The sequence below is a fragment of the Astyanax mexicanus genome, chromosome 24, assembly GCF_023375975.1.
Source record: "Astyanax mexicanus isolate ESR-SI-001 chromosome 24, AstMex3_surface, whole genome shotgun sequence".
NCBI lineage: Eukaryota > Metazoa > Chordata > Actinopteri > Characiformes > Acestrorhamphidae > Astyanax > Astyanax mexicanus.
Window position 1 is genome coordinate 32780301 of NC_064431.1, and position 18144 is coordinate 32798444.

Genomic DNA, 18144 nt, shown 5'->3' on the forward strand with positions numbered 1-18144 from the left:
TCTGCTCAAACTGTTAGTAAATTAAAGTTTCTGATGTTTCAGGTTCAGATTCATTATTGTGAAACGATTAAATTAGATGTAATACTCTAGATTTAACAAGCCTGTTTTTGTCTTTGCAGTGAACTAAGTAAACCGTTACTCCCAGTGGGAAGAGCCGGTGTGTTGTTATCAGAAATACTGCATCTACTATGCAAGCAAGTGGTAAGATATTAAAGTTCCTCTCCTGCTAAAATCCTCTTTTTCTTGTTGTTTTGTATTCTGAAATACAGCAGGTCTCTCCACAGAATTGTTTATGATGCTGCACATGAAACTCTTTCTCATTGTCTTTAGTAAACTAGTAAAAGAAAATATTCAGAAAAAAGAGTTGATCAGGAAAAGCACCGTGTCTACATCAACCCGTGAATCATTAGTATTAATATCCCCGCCCACCTCGGCTCGGGACCGCCCACAGGCAAATCTGAAGCCGGGCAGCGAGGCCGTCTCATCAGATAGCAGCTAACTAACAGCGCTAGAAACAGCATGCAGATCATTCCTGTGTTATTTGTGCGAATAACATATCAGTGTTTATATACTTTACCCAGTAATTCAGAGTTAAGAAACAAATGGTTAGAATTAGTCTATGGAGGAAAAACACCACCAGACAAGTACAATTGAGATAGGTAGGTGTTTAGATGTTTAGAACAGTTCTGTTTACACTAGTTAAAAGTAAAAATTAAACCCCGAAGTGGATTTTTACTTTCTGGACCTGGACTCTACCCACCTCTGTGTGTAACTATAGGTTTAAATAGGATCTCCGGTGGATTTGGTGTTTTACAGAGACTCTAAGACTAGGTCAGTGGCTGATCTGCACTTAGCAGAGCATTATTACACATGTTGTAAAGTAATATATAACATTGTAAAGACTGTTATTAATGTAAAAATGTCTTTATTTTAAAACGTTTCTTTTAAAACGTTGTTCGTCTCGCTGCCTACTAATTATGTTACAGCAGGATTAATCCTACCTTTGCATTCTTTCCTCCTCCAGAGCCATAGGAAAGTAGGAGCTTTATGGAGAGAATCTGGTCTGAACTGGAGCGATTTCTTGTCAGAAGATGAGGATCTCCAAAGCTTCATCTCAGAGCAGGTGAGTCAGCGGCATCTACAGGTATATTTCTATATTTCTGGATCTGCACACTATTTTAAGTTGAATTGGAGAGATTTGCAGTTTTCGATTATCAAAGTGATTTTTTGGTAAATTTGTGATTTATAAAAAAAACGCATTGTTCAAACTCTTCCCTTTCAGAATGAGCCGTTTAAGGGCTCTGTCACTTTTATGCAAATTAGATGTTGCTGGCCACGCCCCATGTTTACACTGAGCGTTTACCTACCACACGTTAGTGTTAGCTTGTGCTAAAGGCACTTCACCCAGGGGTATCTGATCTCCCTCATCTGCTGACTTACCACGTACAGTAGGTACAGATCCCTCCCTCAGACGAAGTCTGCTGGCTAATCCTGCTGTGTACTGTCTGAGGTTCTCAACCAGCACACCCAAATGTGCTGGTTTCTTCAACTGATCTAGTGGGTGGGGCTCTGGTGGGGGTGGACGGGTGATGTCACCAATAAGGGAGGAGCCTAAATACGGCTCATAGAAGCACGACTCCTGACACTGAACTCTGTCAGCGGATTTATAGAAATCGGGTGGATGGATTTGTTTTTTTGTGTTTGGAGTGTTTTAAATATATTTTTCTGCTTCTGTTTTTATTCTAGAAGCTTCAGTTCACTCAGTCCGACTCTTCCTCCAGTCCTTCATCTCCCTCCAAACCCAGCCTGCCTCCAGAGGAGCTTCACACACAGCTGGAGAACCTCCTGCTGGTGGACATGGCCACTGATGAGCAGATCTTTGACTGGGTGGAGGTAACAATCCATTAATCTTTACTTTTACTTTTGATTTGGAGGAATATATACAGAATATTTTCAGGATAATAGCTCAGAACTGAAAACCTTCACAACATGTGTGGTTAAAGGAAATTGCATATTTTATTACACTGGAAAGACTGGTTTATATAAGCAGAGTGAGGAAAGGAGATTTTAAAAAAGTTTCTTAGTCAAGATATTGAGAAATTTAAAGGTGAGGGAAGCTGTTGAGTGCCTCTTTATTATTATTATTATTATTATTATTATTATTTCTGATCTATTTTCAATATGAATTATGTCAATTGTTTCGTTTGTTTTTTTTCGTTTGGTCATTTGATGGTAAAATCCTGGATATATTATTTACTATGTTTTATTCTTTGCTATGCAAAATCCAATAAAAATATTAAACACATTGATACTATTCCACAGTATTTTGTAGTTAAGCTAAAAACTTTACTATTTTGATAAACAAAAAATATATTCCTTTAAGCCAGGGGTTCTTAACCAGGTGTTCCAAAAAACCAGTGCAGTTTTGTTTTCCTGCAAAATCTTACAGCACTTCATGCCTCCCTCTGCTGAAAACAACTTTTATGGAGAAGTGGATTTAGTTTTCCAGCAGGACTTGGCACACTGCCAACACTGCCGAAAAATACCAATTGGTCTTATAATATAATAATATTCTAATTTTCTAATTTTTACATTACATTATTTTTTGGGTTTTTATTGGCTGTAAGCCAAAAGAATTAAACACTTAAATTTGATAATCCTACATTTTTTTTAGATGCACTAGTAGTTATTTAAGAGTGATGCTAAATAAGGTTGGTTGTATAAAAACGCTCCTGTATAGAGTATTAATCTGTGAGATGATTTAGAAAATTGTAAAAGGTTAAGATCAGCTCTCAGCAGCTGTTTGGAGAAGTAGATTTAGGAGTAGTAAAATTAACCCTTTATGGAAAAGTGACTGTGTGATATTTTTTCTTATTTGCAGGCGAATTTAGATGAATCTCAGATCAGCTCCTCTCTGTTTCTGAGAGCTTTAATGACGGCGGTGTGTAAGGCTGCAGTTAAAGGTGAGTGTTTTATTATTTATACAGAGATACAGACAAAACCTCCCTACTGCATTTATTGTCCTAAATCATAATTACGATTACAGCAACATATTTTACATCACTGATAAAATCTGAATAAATACCATGAACAGTGTGAAGAGTTCCTTAATCCTTAATGCACAAAAACATTATTCATCATGGTGTTGTTCTGGCTACTGCGCTTGTGCAGATCTCCACTCCATCACTCTATTACTCTGATCATTCTCCACTCGCAGTGTAAGCATTAACTTGTTTACTTGATTAAGTCTTATGCTCAGTTAGTGCTCAGTTAGCATCTTTTTAATCTAAAATATCAGAAACGCTCCTCATTTCTGAAGTGTTTATCCATCTTATCTTGGTTACCGCCGCCTCCCACAGACTAACATGCGCATATTTTCTAAACAGTCCTCTCAGTTCGAGGACTGAGCTCGTACCGAAAAAAAACTTCAGCACTGTTCCAGCACTTTTCACATAAACACCTGATAAGATAAAGCATTTATTTAGCTAAAAATAAATCCTACCGTTTCTAAAAAAAATGGATCCGTGATTAATTGTGGAAAACAATAATAATCTCTACTTTTTAAAAAGTTTCTTCTGTGACTCGTTTAGTACGTTATTTCTCAATTTTCAGTCTTAAACCCGCGTTCTGAAATATAAAAGTATAATCCAGTGTCCGTCAATGTCTGAGTTTCTCCATGGCTGTGTAGATACGAGGTCAGCGCGGTATTTGAACACATGGGCTTGAAAACAATGTTTTGAATCATTGATTCACTCAATGAGTCGACTCAAACCAAAGCATCTGAACACCAAACAGTTGACAAATTTCTTTGTCATCTGTATTTGTAGTTGTAGTGATTTTTAGTAGGGGAAAATTGTAAAATTATAATAGAAAATCAGATTTTTTTTGTGAAAAAATTAAAGATAATTTTTTTTACGCCATATTTGCCCAGCACTGTGTTCAGTGCTAGTCTTGGATACTGTAAATACGACACTGGCAGCACCTGTAGCTGTTTTATATCATTATAATATATTTTTTTCTGTATTTTTCTCACATACAGATGAGAATACGTCCTGCAGAGTGGACACGGCCATCATCCAGAAGCGTCTGCCGGTTCTGCACAAGTACTTTAACGCAGATACTGAGCGGCAGCTGCAGGCGCTGTACGCTCTCCAAGCATTAATAGTGACCCTGGATCAACCACCCAGTAAGTGATCAGAATCATAAAACCGTGCATACCATGCATTATAAAACACTGATCAAAAATCTGGTTAAACGTTCAAACAGTCAAACGTTTGGACACACTTCCTCATTAAATGTTTTTATTTCTTCTTTTTCCTATTTCCTACATAGTAAATTAATAATAAAGTGATCTATCAGAGACTATAAAGGAACACACAAGGAATCATGTAGTAACTAAAAACAGTGTTAAACAAACTAAAATACTCTGTGAAGCATCTGGACTGCAATTGAAAAAACAGTAGGAGCAGTGAGTTTTTAGGATATTTTCTCGGTCACATGACATCATCACAGCGTTCAGTAGCTCCTCCATTTCCACTCGCTGTTGTATTTTTACGTGGATCTATGTGAAAACGTGCACCCACACATTCAAATTCAAGTCTCTATTAACTCTATGCAAAGCTAAATACTTTCATATGATTTTCTTAATAGTTTGGTTAAGTTTAGAATTAATCTACAGTAGGGCTGCAATGATTAGTCAATACAATCGACAATGTTGATTATTTAAATTTGTCAACTACAAATTTCATTGTCGACTAATTATTAGTTTCTAACAGTACTGCATTACACAAAGCGTTTGAAACAAACAAAACAGATTACATATTTACTCGCTAAATAATCAGTACTTTCCACATTTAAACAAGATCTAGACATTTAAATGCCTTTTAAAGCTCACGTTTGGCTGTTTTTCTCGTTTTTAGAGCTGGAGGACATGGCAGAAATAATCGTTGACTAATCGATTAATCAACTAATTGACTAATTGAAAAAGTAATCATTAGATTAGTCGACTAGCAAAATAATCATTACTTGCAGCCCTATTCTACAATGCAGAACATTTTAAAGTAAAGATAGATAGATAGATAGATAGATAGATAGATAGATAGATAGATAGATAGATAGATAGATAGATAGATAGATAGATAGATAGATAGACAATAATCAAAAAGCAAAAAGTGATCATAAATAGGATGAGAGACATAGGCTATATAACAGTATAAAGATATAAGATATTTAATAAAAAATTTAAAAAGCAACTAAGAGGAAATGTATGATATGCAGATGGAAGAGGTAAAAAGTATAAATATGCTTATATATTCCTAAATTTCTATCTCTCTAACGATCTATCGATCATATTATGCAAGTAATTGTGCGGTAATGAATTTCCCTGCAGGAATATCTAAACCAGTAGTAATAGTGATATTACTATTAACTGTAATTGTAAATATAGAATATAGGATATAAAAAAATGTGCAACATGGGTGCATAATCTTAATGATGTGTGCAGGTGAAGGTGAAGACAAAGTGACAGTAAAAGTAAAGTAAAAGTAATGAAACTTAATGAAACTTGTTCTCCTTTTCTTCTGTAGATCTGCTGCGGATGTTCTTCGACTGCCTCTACGACGAGGACGTGATTTCAGAGGATGCTTTCTACAGGTGGGAGACGAGTAAAGACCCGGCGGAGCAGCAGGGGAAGGGCATAGCGCTAAAATCCGTCACCGCCTTCTTCACCTGGTTACGGGAGGCGGAGGAGGAGTCGGAGGATAATTGACGAGGGGAGGCGGCGGCCGCCTGCGTGAGGCCCCGAGGCACGCTGCTGCTGCTCATCATAAACTCACAATAAGAATAAATCTTCGTAAAAAAAAGTCTTCGTAACTCGTAACCGACTCTAGAGTCGTCCTCCTCCCCCTGGTGGCGAGACACAGGCGCTGCGGCGGCAGATTTCTGCGGTACGGCTTTGGATCGCTCCGGTTTATCGTGTTCGAGTTCCTTCGCTGAGAGGGACGGGCCAGTACAGCCCCTTGTATCATATATAGAAAATATTCTTTTTGTTTTTCTGATTTTAAATGTAATTGTTTTTTTTTTTTTTGCTCCTTTTGTTACTTTTAAAGAAAAAGAAAAGACTTTACGAAATAGGTTCTGAAATCAATAATTTATTATTTTTTTAAAACAAGGCCACAAATAAAAAAAATAAAAAAACACACGGAAGTCTATTTAACATTTGCAGGTGCTCACCGTCGAGGAAGTCACTGATAATAGAAATAACAGATTAAATATCTTCATGATATTATAACAGTAATAGTTATTAAGGAATGTGTCATTTTGGCCTGCCCGAGATTTCCGTGTCGTTGCAGATGTTTCTGAAATGTTTTTCTCTGGTTCTTCAGATGTTCATTTTCTCAGGTTCTCTTGAGCTACACCAGAAACTGCTCCTCATCAATTTTTGTTTGATTTCAATTCGTCTCCAACTAAAGTAATGCATCCGAGAAGAAATGCTGAAGATTTAAGACTCAACATGACGAGAACAAACACTAAAATAAATGCATTTGAGAGATGAACGAACCACACACTACTAATGCAAGTCAAAAACAGGGCCAGGGCTGCTCTGTCTGCTTGTGTACAAAAATTAAAGACCTATAGAGAAAATGTAAAACTTGTAAATATATTAAAGATATTCAAAAAAGAAAAACTGTGTGTGTCTTTGAGGAATGAAAATGATGAAAATGCACTTTTTCACTGTTTCCAGCTCTTATGACAGCAATGATAATAGGTCATAAGCTTCCTAAGGCATTGCATCAGTTGTATTACATTAATACAGTGTATTATTTTTGCATAAGGGCTACATTAAGCTACAATCGTGCTGCTATACTGGTATACATCCTTTTTTTCGAGACCAATATGTAACATAATGATGATGAAACTGGCACTCATCAGGAACGCCCCAGGAAAGGAAGAGCGAGAGTTTCCTCTGTTGTACAGGATAAGTTTATCAGCCTAAGAAACCACATGTTAACAAACAGCTCCCCAGATAAGAGCATCTAAATACTTCATAGTCTGGATCACTTCACTCTTCGTTTACTATGTAGGAAAAAAAACATTGAATGAGAAGGTGTGTCCAAACTTTTGACTGATACTGAATATGAGCAACACTAATTGACTATAACTGATAATTATTATTATGACTATAGCACTGTTTACCTCAATGATATATATTTAATGTAACACATCGTATTGATGTATATGGATAGTTGACAGATATAAAGTATTATTATAGGTAGAAGTAGTAGTAGTATATTGATATATATTATTTACTCAATATATTATTTACTCGAATCTTTTTTTTTCCAGACGCTGTCAGTGTATTGCCCAAAAGTGCATTGATTTCACCACACTGTTATTATATTATATTATTATTACTAACAACAACAGTAGACATTTGTAGAAAGATAAATATGCGGAAAAAAACTGGTATGTTTAAAATGTGGAAAATTATTTAGAGTTTAGTGCCTCTTTAAATATTATTATAAGGGAATAGATCTTTAAAGGACTTTATGCAACACTTATTTTATATGACGAATATTTATGTATTATTTAAGGGGATTATTAGGGAAATGTGATACTTAAGGAAATTATTTAAGGGGAATTTTATACTTAAGGGATTTTTTTAAGGAAATTAAATACTTAAAAGGATTATTTAAGGGAAATGTAATACTTAAGAAAATTATTTAAGGGAAATTTGAAATTTAGGATAATTATTTAAGAGAAATATAATGCTTAAGAAAATTATTTGAGGGGAATTTTATACTTAAGGGATTTTTGTTTAAAGGAAATTAAATACTTAAGATGATTATTTAAGGGAAATGTAATATTTAAGAAAATTAAGGGAAATATAATACTTAAGAAAATTATTTAAGGAAAATTTGATATTTAGGATAATTATTTAAGGCAAATATGATACTTAAGGGATTTTTTTAAAGAAAATTTGATATTTAGGATAAGTATTTAAGGGAAATATAATACATAAGAAAAGTATTTAAGGGAAATTTGATATTTAGAATTATTTAAGGGAAATTTGATACTTAAGAAAAGTATTTAAGGGAAATTTGATATTTAGGATAATTATTTAAGGGAAATATAATACTTAAGACAATTATTTAAGGGAAATTTGATATTAAGGATAATTATTTAAGGGAAATTTGATACTTAAGGGATTTTTTAAAGGAAATTTGATATTTAGGATAATTATTCAAGGGAAATTTAATACTAAAGAAAATTATTTAAGGGAAATTTGATATTAAGAATAATTATTTAAGGAAAATGCAATATTTAAGACAATTATTTAAAGGAAATTTAATATTTAAAGAAAGATTTAAGGGTTTAATGAGGCTTTCATTAAGAAGCGTTGAAATAACACACTGATTTAAGTTAAGGGCAAGTTTAAGGGAAGGGGACTTTTATTATAGCGGGCGGTTTTTCCCACAGTTCCACAGTGTAAAGCGGTGCGGTACCTGGCGTTAGCTAGCCTGCTGAGGTAAATCATTCATTTTCTTTCTTTATTTTTAAGTTTTAGAGATAAAACTGCTGATAAATAACCACAGGAGGACTGGGACGCAGTTAAACACTTCATAAAACGCTTCGTATAATTGAAATATAATTTTGTAATGCCTGAGGCTGCAGCGTCTGTAGCAGCGAGGCTAACAAGCTAACAGGCTAACAGCAACACAGTAATTAAGGGTTAACTTAGCTTAGCTTCAAGATATTGATGTGTATTTATTATCCCTAGTAAATAGTGGTGGAATTATTAGGAATATTAATATTATTATTTATTAGCTACATCTAGGTAATATTACTGTTTTTAATGCTTAGTAACTAAATTACTAGTAGCTAATTAACACCTGCTAACTAACTACAAACACTGAATAAATACTTAAACTCTTTAAATCACTTATTCTGTTAAATATATAAAGGTCATTTCATACTTTATGTAGTTTAACTAACCTAGCTTTCTCAATAGTTTCATTTAAGAAGCGTTTAGATATACAGCTCTGGAAAAAATGAAGATATCACTTCATTTTCTGAATCAGTTTCTCTGATTTTGCTATTTATAGGTTTATGTTTGAGTAAAATGAACATTGTTGTTTTTTTCTATAAACTACAGACAACATTTCTCCCAAATTCCTAATAAAATATTGACATTTAGAGCATTTATTTACAGAAAATGAGAAATGGCTGAAATTATGTCAAAAAAGATGCAGAGCTTTCAGACCTCAAATAATGCAAAAAAAAAAAAAAGTTCATATTCATAAAGTTTTAAGAGTTCAAAAATCAATTTTTGGTGGAATAAACCTGTTTTTTAAACACAGTTTTGGTTTCATGCATCTTGGCATCATGTTCTCCTCCACCAGTCTTACACACTGCTTTTGGATAACTTTATGCTGCTTTACTCCTCGTGCAAAAATTCAAGCAGTTCAGTTTCATCTAGAGTTTCTTTGATTTTTCCAAATTGAAAAACTCTAGAATATAATAATCATTTTTACGTGGTCTCTTATTTTTTTCCAGAGCTCTATATAACAATGATATAACTAACAATCAGCTAAGCTAAGCTAACCATTAACAGCTGTGTTGCTGTTAGCCTTTTAGCTAGTTAGCTTGTTAGCCTCGCTGCTACAGACGCTGCAGCTTTAGGCTCTAAAAATTAGTATTTATAATTTTAAAAATAAAGCATTTTATGAAGTGTTTAACTTCGTCCTGAGGTTATTTATCAGCAGTTTTATCTCTAAAACCCAAACAATAATGCCTAGCCTAGCTGACTGTTTGCCAGTTTCTTATATTTCTAATATGAATTGATTAAACTGGCATGTATCAAGTGGTTAATAAAACAAACCAGATATATGTCTAAGGTTTCACCAATATAAACATGCTAAATATGTATTAAATATATTAGAAATTGCACTAGAATTTTCATATTTAGTGCATCCTAATGCTACTGTAAGTAATATATGATGTTTTTGTAATGGCACATGTAAAAAATATATTGAAAATATATGTAATTTTGATTTTTGATGTTTTTTTTAGGAAGTTGGAGAGATGTATCGCCCAAAGCCGACACTGAAAGACCGACAGCACCTGTATAAACTGATCATCAGTCAGCTGCTGTATGATGGATACACCAACATCGCCAACAGCCTGATAAACGAAGTGAAACCCCAGAATGTGGTTTCTCCATCAGAGCAGCTCATGCAGCTCGCCAAGATCGGTGAGTCTCAGATTTAAAGAAACCTGTAGGAAACGACCTGTTTTCTGTAAAAGAAGTTTGGTGTACACAGTGTTTTTCTAGTCAATCAATGCATTGTTGAGATTTAAATTAAATATATCCAGAAAAGTGCCGAAACAAAAGTAGGCACAATTACTTTAATTGTTTATGTAAAAAATAAAATGTATGTAATAATAAGAAAATAAGTAAAAAAAAAAATATATTAATATTAATTTTTATATAACCGTATTGAGACAGTTATTAGATGTATGGACACTGAACACAATGTAAGTTTTTGGAATCTCTTTTCACCCAAAAAAAAAGACCTTTATTTTGAAAGAGTTTTCTGCTTTGTTATAATTAATATTCTTATGTGTGGTAATTCAAATAATTAGTTTAGCCTGTTTTTATTAAATTAGTGTAGCTGTAGCCTAAATTCTAGCTTCTATCTTCTTCCCTTGTTGCTGATTGATTATGATGTGATTTGATTACAATTTGATTTATTATGGTGTGATGTTACTGATAATGATGTGATTTATTGCGATGTGATTATGGTGTGATTGATTATGATGCGATCGTTTATGACCTAATGTGGTTGATTATGTTGTGATTTGATTATGGTGTGAGGTAATTACGATTACGATTGATCATGATGTGATTGGTCATGTGGTGATAAGTTATGATGCGATCAATGGTCTGATTAATTATGATGATAATGATGTATGATTATATTTCTAAGGTAACAGGAATGTAGAACAGTGCATTATGGAGTAATTGGTGATGTGATTGATTGTAATGTGATTAATAATGATGAATGTTTATTTCTATGGTAACTGGAATGGAGAATGATGACAGTGCATGATGGAGTGATTGATGATTGATTACAATGTTATTGATGATGAATGATTATTTATCTGTGGAAACAGGATTGAGGAATGATGGGGTGTTATGGAGTAATTAATTATGATATGATATGATTGATTGATTGGTGGTGTGATTGATGTGATTGATGAATGATTATCTCTGTGGTAACAGGAATGAGCAATGATAACAGTGCATTACAATGTGATTTGATTATGATGTGATTGATGCTGAATTAAATATCTCTATGGTAACAGGGATGGAGAATGATGACAGCGCTGTGCAGTACGCTATTGGCCGCTCGGACACGGTGGCTCCGGGGGTGGGGATTGATCTGGAGTTTGATGCGGATGTTCAGACAATGTCTCCGGAAGCCTCGGAGTACGAGACCTGTTACGTGACGTCTCATAAAGGGCCGTGCCGCGTGGCCACGTACAGCCGCGACGGGCAGCTCATCGCCACCGGCTCCGCCGACGCCTCCATTAAAATCCTGGATACAGAACGGATGCTGGCCAAGAGTGCCATGCCTCTGGAGGTAAGCGTAACCCAGCAGTGGTTAGCAAATCTTACTGAAGCTCAGTGATTACATGTTTGTCAGTAAAATAGCCAACTCAACTGTTTGTGTGCTGTTGTGTTCTATACCTGGCAATCCTGAGTGTGGAAATGGGACTAGGGGGAATAGTGGTGGGCAGATTCAGAGGTCAGAATTAAAAAAAAAAAAAAAAACACAAATTACTGTGACATATTGCACAGTTCTAAGAGTTTCCATTGCTTAAACTCTGCATGGTTCCTTAGTATCTTATGGAACATCCCAATCACCAATCATATTATGATTTACTACAGAAAAGATAATTCTAATGTAAAGCTCTGGAAAAAAAATAAGAGAGCACTTAAAATGATAAGTTTCTTTGATTTTACCAAATTGAAAACCTCTGGAATATAATCAAGAGGAAGATGGATGATCACAAACCATCAAACCACCAAACTGAACTGCTTGAATTTTTACACCAGGAGTAAAGCAGCATAAAGTTATCCAAAAGCAGTGTGTAAGACTGGTGGAGGAGAACATGATGCCATGATGCATGAAATTAAAACTGTGATTAAAAACCACCAGGGTTATTCCACTAAATATTGATTTCTGAACTCTTAAAACTTTATGAATATGAACTTGTTTTCTTTGCATTATTTGAGGTCTGAAAGCTCTGCATCTTTTTTTGTTATTTCAGCCATTTCTCATTTTCTGTAAATAAATGCTCTAAATGACAATATTTCTATTTGGAATTTGGGAGAAATGTTGTCTGTAGTTTATAGAATTAAACAACAATGTTCATTTTACTCAAACATAAACCTATAAATAGCAAAATCAGAGAAACTGATTCAGAAACTGAAGTGATTTCTTAATTTTTTTTTAGAGCTGTATGTCTTTTAATGGTGTAAAATATCTTAAATACAACAACTCAGTTTCACACCAGATTTCTTCTTTAAAGTCACTTCTGCCTGGTAATGTGAATGTAGCCAAAATGTATTTTTGCAGTTACCGCAGTTTCTGAGTTGATATTTATTATTTTTATGTTTTTCAGACAGTAATGACACTAGCTTAGCAAACCTTAATGAAGCTCAGTGATTACCTGTTCATCAGAAAATAGCCAACTCAACCGAAACTTTGGCCATAGCACACTGTTTGCGCGTTGTTGTGTTCTATACCTGGCAACCCTGAGTGTGGAAATGGGACTAGGGGAATAGTGGTGGGCAGATTCGGAGGTCAGAACCCTCAGAACACAAATTACTGTGACATATTGTATGTGAATGTTGCCAAAATGTATTTTTGCAGTTAACGCAGTTTCTAAATTGATATTTATTATTTTATGTTTTTTTAGACAGTAATGAGACAAAAACACAAATATCTGGTATCTATTGCTGGATGTACACTATATATAATATTCTCTCTCAGCCAGTCACACTACATTATTATATTATTAACCCCTGGCATGTGGTTCTGCCTGCTTCAGGTAATGATGAACGAGACGGCGCAGCAGAACATGGAGAACCACCCTGTGATCAGGACCCTCTATGATCATGTGGATGAAGTTACCTGCCTGGCCTTCCACCCCACAGAGCAGATCCTGGCCTCAGGATCCCGAGATTACACCCTCAAACTCTTCGACTATTCCAAACCTTCAGCCAAAAGAGCTTTCAAACACATACAGGTACCGTACTGCATCATGCTCCATATACATCTCATATATTTATAATAAAAAGTGACCACGGTCAGTGTACTATTACATTTTTTATGTTATATTAAAAAAAAAAAAATGTATTTTTCAGACTATAAGGCATCCTTAAATCCTTTAATTTTCCCAAAAATCATCAGAGCTCCTTATAATCCGGTGCTCCTTCTGTATGAATTCTATCAGTCAGGTATTAAGGAGCAGTAAAGCCACTCCACTGAAGTACAGAGTTATACAGGAGATTCAGTGAAGTTTCTCCTGCACTAAGGCTGGGAGCAGTTAGCAACTAATGCTAAAGCTGCTGCACCCAGCCTTAGTGCTGGAGAAACTTGATTGAAAACTCACCCTTAGACAAAATATTGGAAATCTGAGCTTACTGTAAATAAACGGAAGTGCTTTTTACTCACCCAAATAAAGTTTTCAAGAGAGAAATCTGTGTAGATTAACATCCCACACTCTTTGAACTTTAAAATTCATTTTTTAAGAATTACAGTTTTGTTTACTTAGGTGCTTCCCCAGCTTTATTATTTGAAGGGAAACACGGCGACACCCTGGCTCACTTCGATGTAGGCGTCCTTAATAGTGTCGTTTAATGTGCCTTATAATCTGGTGCACCTTATACTATGGAAAAAGTTGATTTATTGATGGTGCTCTTTATGGTCAGTTTTTTTGTTTTCCATTCTGTGTAGCAAAGAAGAAATATGCTTTCATCCTTTTTTCCAGTTTTCTAGTTTTTATTTTATGCCTTGCACAATCTAAATTTCAGAAATGTTTTTTTTTTTGCATCTTGTGCATTTTTTTATGAATAAATGAAAAACAAAAATAAATGGGGAAAAATTATAAAGAAAATCTATTTCTTCTTTACGAGGCCAAATAAAAAAATATATACATAATAGAAGTTGGCGTTTACTGCTCAGATAATAGAACTAAAATCTTACACAGTTCAATTTTCTTTTCAACTAGTTGGGCTTGAATTCTAAAAATACAATAATAATGATAATAATGATAATGATGAAGAAAAAGGTCAAAATCAAATATAAAATAAAACAATAATACAAGCTTTCAATGCAATGACATTTTATTAATGTATTAAATCTTTAATTAAATGTAAATGTTAAATAGCTAAATGTAGTAAATAGCTCTGATAAGTAAGCTAAGGTTTTATTATTTCGTATACCATAGCAATACCTTAGCAACCACCATAGTGAAAGCCATGTTCACTGCACAACCTTCCTGCGTTTCCTTCAGGAAATGCATATTTTAGTTATTTTGTATTTTTTTTTTGTGTTTTAATTGTTTATGGGATGTTTTTTTTTTTTTTTTTTCCTCCACAGGAAGCGGAGATGCTGCGCTCCATCTCCTTCCACCCGTCTGGAGACTTCCTGCTGGTGGGGACTCAGCACCCGACGCTGCGTCTGTACGACGTCAACACCTTCCAGTGCTTCGTATCCTGGAACCCGCTGGACCAGCACACAGACACCATCAGCGGCGTCAACTACAACCCCACCGCCAACAGCTACGTCACCTGCAGCAAGGACGGCAGCATCAAGCTGTGGGACGGCGTCTCCAACCGCTGCGTCACCACCTTCGAGAAAGCTCACGACGGAGCCGAGGTCTGCTCCGCCGTCTTCTCCAAAAACTCCAAATACATCCTGTCCAGCGGGAAGGACTCCGTAGCCAAGCTGTGGGAGATCTCCACCGGACGCACGCTCGTCAAATACACAGGTCAGAACCTTTATTATATACATACATATATTAAACTTACGTACACCGAAAGGTTCTCACACACACACACAGCTACACTTTATTTAGTTAATTTATTTCCTTTATTAAATCTCCCATTTAAACTCAGTACAATATTCTCAGTTTAAACGTCTGTATGTACAGCAGTAGAGATCCAGCCTGAGCAACATCAGGAACAGAGCATCTTCATACATGTATAAAAGAGTAGAAAAAATATGCAAATGATTAAAAATACAGAAGTATAATAATATAAAATGCAAAAAATATAATAAAAAAATGTGCATGCTGATCTCACACCTGCTCACTAATTCTCTCTCACCTGCTCTCTCACACTCTCCCTCGTTCTTGCTCTCTTCTGCTCTCTAACTCTCACACTCTCCCTCGTTCTTGCTCTCTCTCTTTCTGCTTTCTCTTACACACACTCTCTCCCTGTCTCACACGCACTCCAACACTTTTCCTCCTTCTAACTCGGACACTTTCGCTCTCTTACACACTCTCTAACTCTGTCTCTCACCTTTACCCTCTCACCTGTTCTCTAACTTTCTCTCTTTAACTCGCACAGTCTCCCTCATTCTCTTTTCTGCTCTAGCTCTCTAGCTCTTTAACTCACACACACACACACACTCCCTCTTTCTGTCTCCTGCTCTCTAAACACTCACCTGCTTTCTCTCTCGCGCTCTTGTCCACTTACTGGCTTTTATTTACCCGCCCTTTTTCTCACCTGTTTGCCAAAATGTGGGAAAAACCCCACTGGACAGACACTCAATAAATAAAAACATACCTGCTCTCCTGCACCCGCTCACCTGTACTCACTTTCTCTCTGGTCATTAGTTTAAGCTTGTTTAATTACTATGATAGTCTCTGTATTTACCTCTGTCCTGGTGTGTGTTGTACTGCAGGCGCGGGTCTGAGTGGGCGTCAGACGCACCGTACTCAGGGCGTGTTTAATCACACGGAGGATTATATCCTGCTGCCGGACGAGCGCACCGTCAGCCTGTGCTGCTGGGACTCTCGCACGGCCGAGCGCAAGAACCTGCTGAGCCTCGGACACAACAACATCGTCCGCTGCATCGTCCACTCACCCACCAACCCCGGCTTCATGACCTGCAGCGACGACTTCAGAGCCAGATTCTGGTACCGACGAACCACCACCGACTGAACCTGAGAGAGAGAGATGAAATGAGATGTGAACAACCTACCGAACCTGGGATCTGTGATGACCGGCCTTCACCACTAGAGGGCTCCATTTCACTATGAAGACTTTTACATACCAGTAAACTGTTTATGAACTGTTTCAATAGTTATTAACTAGGTTATAAATACTTTAAAACACATTAATAGAAAGGGAAATCACTGTTGCCCTTTCTGTGTTTGTGTTGTAACTGTATTAATGATTTTTAAAGTGTTTAAAACTAATTAATAACCATTAATTGAATCCTTTATTACATGGTATTACGTGTTTTTTTTTATTTTTTACAGACGATAGGGAAAAGACTGATGAATTCAGTACTAAGTTTAGTACTGGTGTTGTATAATTTGATCAGCTGGAAAAAAAGATCCTTTTCTTTTTCAGTTCATGTTGGAACACTTTGAGCCTTTTTTTTTTAAATAAAAGATTAAAAGAAAATTGGGTTGTTTTGTGTTTTACGATTTAAAAAAACAAACAAAAAAACTCATTTATTTAAATAATAATAGTGTGTACAATCAATCTGAGTTTACAGCTCAGCCTGAAGGACTAGAAGAAGAGCTTATTTTACACTGGATACAGAATTTAAACAGGTACATTGAATGTGTCTGTTGTAATTGGGTAAATAATGTTTTATAAATAAAATATTTTATATTTTAATTAAATTACAGTACAGAGTAACTAAAGCTACTATGATACAAGATAATGAATAACAAACGAAAATAAATGTCTTAAATGCAATTTAGCAAAAGTACTGGTAAATGTTTAGTACAAATACTGAAGAGTCCAGCACGTCTAAATACATGGCTACCAGTTAAGATAATATTGACAATTTTACATAGACATTAGACTTACCCAAAACGACGGCTTCATTTTCAAGACATTTTGGGGTCCAAGCTTTTCTGTATCCACTGGTTCAGTACAAAACAACAAAGAAAACAAACAAAAAAATAATTTAAATTAATTTAATTTGAACACAGTTGTGCAAGTTACAGTTTGGGACATCTAGTTCTGCATAGCGCCACCCTGAGGTAGGTAATACAGTCTGTAGAGATGTGCGTCCGGACGGGACTAAAATTACCGGAGGAGCACGGAGTTCAGAGAAAAACAGTAGATAATTCAGCCTGTAATTTATTTATCAGAGGACGTCTGAGAAAAACACGCACATGATCGTTCTGGACAGGAATAAAATCACAGAGGATAAAAATTACCCCAGAACCCCCTGAGAAACTAATCCCATCATACCATCACATCTCTAACATTTACCATTTAGCTGTGTGTTTTTTTTTTTTTTTTTTTTTTCAGAACGATTGTGCTGGTAGATGGTTTTTAAACAGAATATAAATACAGCTCTGTAAAAAAGCACTTAAAAAAAACTCTGGAATATAATCAAAACTGAACTGCTTTAATTTCTGCACCAGGAGTAAAGCAGCATAAAGTTATCCAAAAGCAGTGTGTAAGACTGGTGGAGGAGAACATGATGCCAAGATGCATGAAAACAAAAACTGTGATTAAAAACCAACCAGGATTATTCCACCAAATATTGATTATTTCTGAACTCTTAAAACTTTATGAATATGAACTTGTTTTCTTTGCATTATTTGAGGTCTGAAAGCTCTGCATCTTTTTTTTTGTTATTTCAGTCATTTCTCATTTTCTGTAAATAAATGCTCTAAATGAGAATATTTTTATTTGGAATTTAGGAGAAATGTTGTCTGTAGTTTATAGAATAAAACAACAATGTTCATTTTACTCAAACATAAACCTATAAATAGCAAAATCAGAGAAACTGATTCAGAAACTCAAGTGATCTCCATTTTTTTCAGAGCTGTATATATATATATATATATATATATATATATATAGCCTATACAGTA

At 35.2% G+C, this 18144-nt stretch overlaps 2 protein-coding genes and 1 long non-coding RNA gene across 13 annotated transcripts in view; 2 read left to right on the forward strand and 1 right to left on the reverse strand.

Moving 5' to 3' along the window:
- eif4g3a (eukaryotic translation initiation factor 4 gamma, 3a) overlaps positions 1–6685 on the forward strand; it is a 61928-nt gene extending 55243 nt beyond the window's left edge. For all 9 annotated transcript variants that reach the window (XM_049471790.1, XM_049471791.1, XM_049471792.1 and 6 more), the window contains 6 exons: positions 120–201; positions 1025–1123; positions 1747–1893; positions 2882–2963; positions 4040–4186; positions 5586–6685. In XM_049471790.1, coding sequence (XP_049327747.1) covers positions 120–201; positions 1025–1123; positions 1747–1893; positions 2882–2963; positions 4040–4186; positions 5586–5767 — 739 coding nt within the window. In that variant the 3' untranslated portion in view covers positions 5768–6685. The remainder of the gene's footprint in view (positions 1–119; positions 202–1024; positions 1124–1746; positions 1894–2881; positions 2964–4039; positions 4187–5585) is intronic.
- A 1757-nt stretch (positions 6686–8442) lies between these two features.
- Positions 8443–16708, forward strand: cstf1 (cleavage stimulation factor, 3' pre-RNA, subunit 1). Of its 2 annotated transcripts, XM_049471823.1 has the most exons (7): positions 8453–8527; positions 10072–10252; positions 11368–11645; positions 13120–13317; positions 14673–15063; positions 15981–16242; positions 16286–16708. In XM_049471823.1, the coding sequence occupies exons 2-6, from the start codon at positions 10084–10086 to the stop codon at positions 16238–16240; spliced, it is 1296 nt and encodes a 431-aa protein (XP_049327780.1). In that variant the 5' UTR covers positions 8453–8527; positions 10072–10083; the 3' UTR covers positions 16241–16242; positions 16286–16708. The 2 variants fall into 2 exon arrangements, with proteins under 2 accessions (XP_022538192.1, XP_049327780.1); XM_022682471.2 differs by having other exon boundaries at positions 8443–8527; positions 15981–16708.
- LOC111195387 (uncharacterized) overlaps positions 15139–18144 on the reverse strand; it is a 50004-nt gene continuing 46998 nt past the window's right edge. For both annotated transcript variants that reach the window (XR_007429380.1, XR_002651613.2), the window contains exons 3-5: positions 17123–17178; positions 15953–16242; positions 15139–15265 (exon numbers count right to left, since the gene is read on the reverse strand). This is a non-coding gene — a long non-coding RNA (uncharacterized LOC111195387). The remainder of the gene's footprint in view (positions 15266–15952; positions 16243–17122; positions 17179–18144) is intronic.